This window comes from Nanorana parkeri, unplaced genomic scaffold, assembly GCF_000935625.1.
Source record: "Nanorana parkeri isolate BGI_ZX_2015 unplaced genomic scaffold, ASM93562v1 scaffold723, whole genome shotgun sequence".
Classification (NCBI taxonomy): domain Eukaryota; kingdom Metazoa; phylum Chordata; class Amphibia; order Anura; family Dicroglossidae; genus Nanorana; species Nanorana parkeri.
In genome coordinates, this window is record NW_017306991.1 from 224,255 (window position 1) to 229,102 (window position 4,848).

The 4,848-nt window shown below is 37.8% G+C and overlaps 1 protein-coding gene across 1 annotated transcript in view; it reads right to left on the reverse strand.

The window, feature by feature from the left end:
- ASCC3 (activating signal cointegrator 1 complex subunit 3) overlaps nucleotides 1-4,848 on the reverse strand; it is a 560,609-nt gene that overhangs the window by 18,311 nt on the left and 537,450 nt on the right. Inside the window, exon 38 of the mRNA XM_018564087.1 lies at nucleotides 807-958. Coding sequence (XP_018419589.1) covers nucleotides 807-958 — 152 coding nt within the window. The remainder of the gene's footprint in view (nucleotides 1-806; nucleotides 959-4,848) is intronic.

A 4,848-nucleotide genomic window follows, 5' to 3' on the forward strand; every position in this document is an offset into this window, starting at 1 on the left:
TATATATATATATATATACATACATACACACACACACATATTACTAGACAAGATTATTGAAACTAAGCAGATCACATTAATTCTATGAAGGAAAATAAATAAATAAAAAAAATATACGTATACTCTTTAAACTGTATATTCGTTTTCAAAGCCATGCAAGCAACAAAGCGTCTTTTAGATTAGTATGAGTGCTCTAAGGCCTAAGAACAGCTGTGCTACCATCCCTGAACAATTTTCCAGTTTCCTCTACCACTGGCTTAATTTGACATCACTGTACACAGAAACCTATTACTGAAAGGGTTTTCCATTTTTATACTCATTGATTTCACACTATTGTTTCAGCCAAACTGATAAGGCACATTCTGCAGGTCAGAATTACTGTTGTGTCCTAATGTGATGTCTGTGAATTGAATTCACGCTCTATTCTGTTATGAGCGAAGTAATACCAAAAAGTAATACCAGCTAAGCTCCTGTGCACCTTTAGATGCCTTCATTAGCGGAATAAGATAGCAGAGGTGTTTGCTGTACTTGAAAGATTTAATGCATTATATTTACATCAAAATATCTTGAATAAGACTGACCCATTAGGATAACTGGAGTATAGGAAAAACAGAAGTAGGCAAAAGACAACCCCTTTATCCACCCTTCTCTAAACTGCATCGGGAAAATGAATCATGTAATATGTCTGGTTCAGAAAAAATACACTTATTAGCTTTATTTTTCACAAATTAATGGCAAAATTATTATTATTTTTTTTAACCAGAATCCTTAACTAAGTCCACAGAGTTGTATTCTTCAGTACTCACCTGAACAGATGAAGGTGGTGTTTTTCAATGTATGGCACAGTGAGTAAAGAAGAATCATGTATCCATCGAGCTTGAACTACCATCTGCACCAAGCACGTTATATTTAGTGCTGCGACAAGCCAGCCATGATGTGCTGCCACATCCAACATAGCCTATAAAAGAAGCAAAGCAGACAATATCAAATGCCCCGTTTTACAGATTTCTTAAATGTGTTACATGCAATGCTGGCAAATAGTACTGAATGTACATAACTGTCCATTCCCCTTTTACTTTGAAATTAAAATTGTACAGTTTGTAGAGGCCAAGTCCTGTATCTACAACTAACCCTCATAACTTTTGAGTACAAAGGGAAATACTTCACAGTTTGATCACTTTCAGTATAAACAATATAAAACACGCCACAATCAGATTGGTGATAAAAATGACAAAAAAGTTTCCATATGTAAAAAAATGTATATAACTACAAATTAAACCTGATTGGACCACTCCAGCTGTGGAAGACACCATCCTAAACATATTAGGCCATCCACTCTGATGACAGATATAGGAGATCAAATTGGTTACCACTCACATTACTGAGATGACAATGCAAGGAGCTCCATATATGTACCAGTATTACTGCATTGTTATCCCTGTCATTCTTTCCTGATGAAAGAGACAAGATCTTTGGTAAATGATTTATTTACTGTTCTACATAGAAATAATGTAAAGAATCACACCTACTCACAGGGTGATTTTCCAGCAATTTGAAAACTCTCCTTGTAAGTGCAGCATACCATCATAAACCCTTGTTAAATGCTAGAACAACAGAATTATTCAGAACTAGGAGCATCACTTGTTATTATCAGACCATTTATAGCCAGCCTTAAACCCAGAAGCACAGGTTGAAGGTAAAGCTGCTATGGATGGTTACAAAGTAGTTGATGACCTACATGAAAAAAAGAATCATAAAAAGAGAATACAAATGCACAACATCTAACAGAATTATAAAATGCTATGGTGAAATGTCACTCACGGAGCCTTTGCTTTAGACCTTGAGAACATTAAGAAGAAAAGTACTTTTTGTTTGCCTAACAAATAGTACTGCTTAATAAACCAGTCATAAGGTATATATAACCTACATGTTTCACTGCCCACCAAAGGAATTGTGTAGAGTGTTTTCTATTAATCTTTGCATTAAATCTAATGTTTTACAGACAAACAGTAGACTGTGGTTACTTAAGACAAACTAAACAGTGAAAGCTTCTTCCAACAAAGGAGCTGTTTACACACGCGGAGCTGTTTCAATTAAATTACACAAATTCTCAACAACCTTAGTGGTCTAGTGATATAACGGCATGCATGGACGTGGGATCTACAATGTGAAGTTACATTTTCAGGTTTCTAATCTGCTTGTGGTTGAAGACAATCAGATGTGGCTTGTTAAAACAACTTGTCATTGGTATGAACAACATAAACCACATACTTCGTAAATTACACATACACCTTACAAACAGCATCACTCTCTTTCATTTTAAGACGCTTACACAAAAGTTAGATTTGAATAACAATAAGATTTGTGAGGCTACCAATAAAGCAATCAACGACAGAACAGTACTTTTCTTTTTAACCTCGGTGACATTTGACTGGCTTATATGCTTGGTGAAGACATCTTTCTCTATTTTATAGATAAAAAGGAATGTTCAATCATCTGTCAGAGATGATAGAGACTTGTCCCTGCTTGTTTTCAGATGTTAACGCCTACATAGTTGGACTATCGCATATGTTAGGATTGGCTGAATCAGGTGCAAATATCAGGCTGTGTATAGGTGGGCTGATTCTAGAACTCCAACCCTGGATTTTCGAAGAACTTGTTATCTTAAAAAGGCAGGACAGCGCTAGTGTTGGATGAATAGACCAGCATTGTTACGAAAGGAGAGAGTCCACAGCCTTCCGTAGGATGTCCTTTAGCGCTTCCTGTGGCTGAATAGAGAAACAAGGAAGTGTAGGGAGGATACGTATTCTGGAGAGGAGGCAAGTTAAGGGAACCTGTTAAGAAAACCAGTGTGTCACTCCAGGTTAATCCATGCTTGCCTGATAAAGCCAGGTGCTCATCCAGTTTGTTTTCTGACAGCCACTATACAGGATAACCACACACCAGTAATGTCTTTCACACTCTATGACTAAGCGCCTGTGTGTGATATGCATCAGGGGTATTAATTCATTGCTTGGGTAATGTTTCTACGTGACGAGTTATTTGCTGCATTAGAGGGCTGGTAACCGCTGAGAATCAGCGGTTACCATTCATTAATGGATGCCTCAGTATAGAGGCATCCATTAATGAAAGGGTTAACCTTTTCCAGACACCTGATACCTTAATATCAGGTGTCTGAGAGTCAAAACAGAGCGGGCAAACATGCCGGGATTCTGACAGCTCGTATAGATTTAGAGATACCTCTCTCGATCGTATACTGGCTTTTTTTTCCTTTCACTTTCAGGAATAGATACATAATGTATCTATTCATGAAAGAAGAATGTTTCAGTTTTCTGATCGTTGTTGGAACGATCAGAAAATCTTTAGTGACAGCTGAATCCTGAACTGCTGCAGGATCAGTGTCACTAACTTATTATTGGCTGTTCTGAAGTTTGAAGCAGCCTAATAATAACCAAAAATGTATTAATTTATCAAGCAGTAATAGTGAGATTAATCCACAATGACTGCTTAATATAACTAAATAAATAACATTTTTAAAAGTTTTTAAAAAAATAGTGAAAAGTGTAAAAAAAAATATTGAAACGTTTAGTGAAAATAAATAAATAAATGAATGTATTTATTCATTGTGAGGCTGATTGCAAATTCAGCTGTTTCAAGGAATAGAAGAATTCAGTGTGAAAAAAATACTGTTCTCTTCTCTCTTATGCCTGATAACTGTTAGGTTTAGCTTCCTTCAAGCTGAACTCTAGGCAGATATAAAAGACCCTGTAATCATTGTTACATCATAACATGTATTTTTCTTAATACAAGCAGTCTAAGTAAATTAACCTAACTGTGTGTTAGCCTCTTGTAGACCCTGCATAGAACAACTGTAGCGTTAGAGGAAAAGGAAGTATAAGAATACACTGAAGTTCATGTACTGACAAGAAGCGTGCTGATGGCAAGAAAAAGCAGAGTGACAAAGAGATGAGCTCATCACTATGTCACTGTCCAATCACAGGATGGTGGGTCAAGGACGATCTAGGCACAGAGGAAGTGAGTTGAATGATACTGGGCATCAGAATGAGGACATGTAGTGGCAGAAAAATTTACTGGAGAAAAAAAAATGGAGAATTATCTAAATTGAGGTTGAATGTTGTGAATGTTGCAGCAAAAATTGGTTTTAGTTACTTTCATGGGCTATTCATTTGTATCTTACTTTTAGCTGGAGGTCTGCTTTAATGTGTCTTTTACAAACAATGTGTGTGCATTTAAACAAGCATTTACTTTGCCATCTAAGTTTAACACATGAAACTTTGAAGCAGATTATGTATGTATTATGCTGTAGCTATTTGCTCTGCAGGAACAAACGAGGAGATCTGGGCAATGAAATGTCCCTACTTTCATTCCCTTTTACCCCACAGCAGAAAATCAAACGGTGTTATCTACCAACTGTATTACCAACATCTACAAGCTATGGTGGTGCAGGCTTCCTTTTGCACTTGGTCTTACAACTCCTAGTTTAGTGTCCAACTCAATATTCAGATTTGCTTGCTGAGAATAACTGGACTTCAAACAACTGCTGGTTACTATTACAACTCAAAGGGACTCTGTAGAACTAACAGACATGTACCATCTAGCAATTATGAAATTAAAGCTCGCCAGTGGCGTAACAACCGGGGGGCGTTCGCCCCGGGAGCATAGATGGCGGGGGGCGCCTGCCGCGAGCCGGGCCGACTGTCACCAGAACGAGGCACCAGGCATCAGGCTCCGTTATGGCAGATTATGCGGCCGGGGCTCTAGCACGGCCGCATAACCTACCATAACGGAGCCTGTTGCCTTGATCTGTTTGACAGTCGGCCCGGCTCG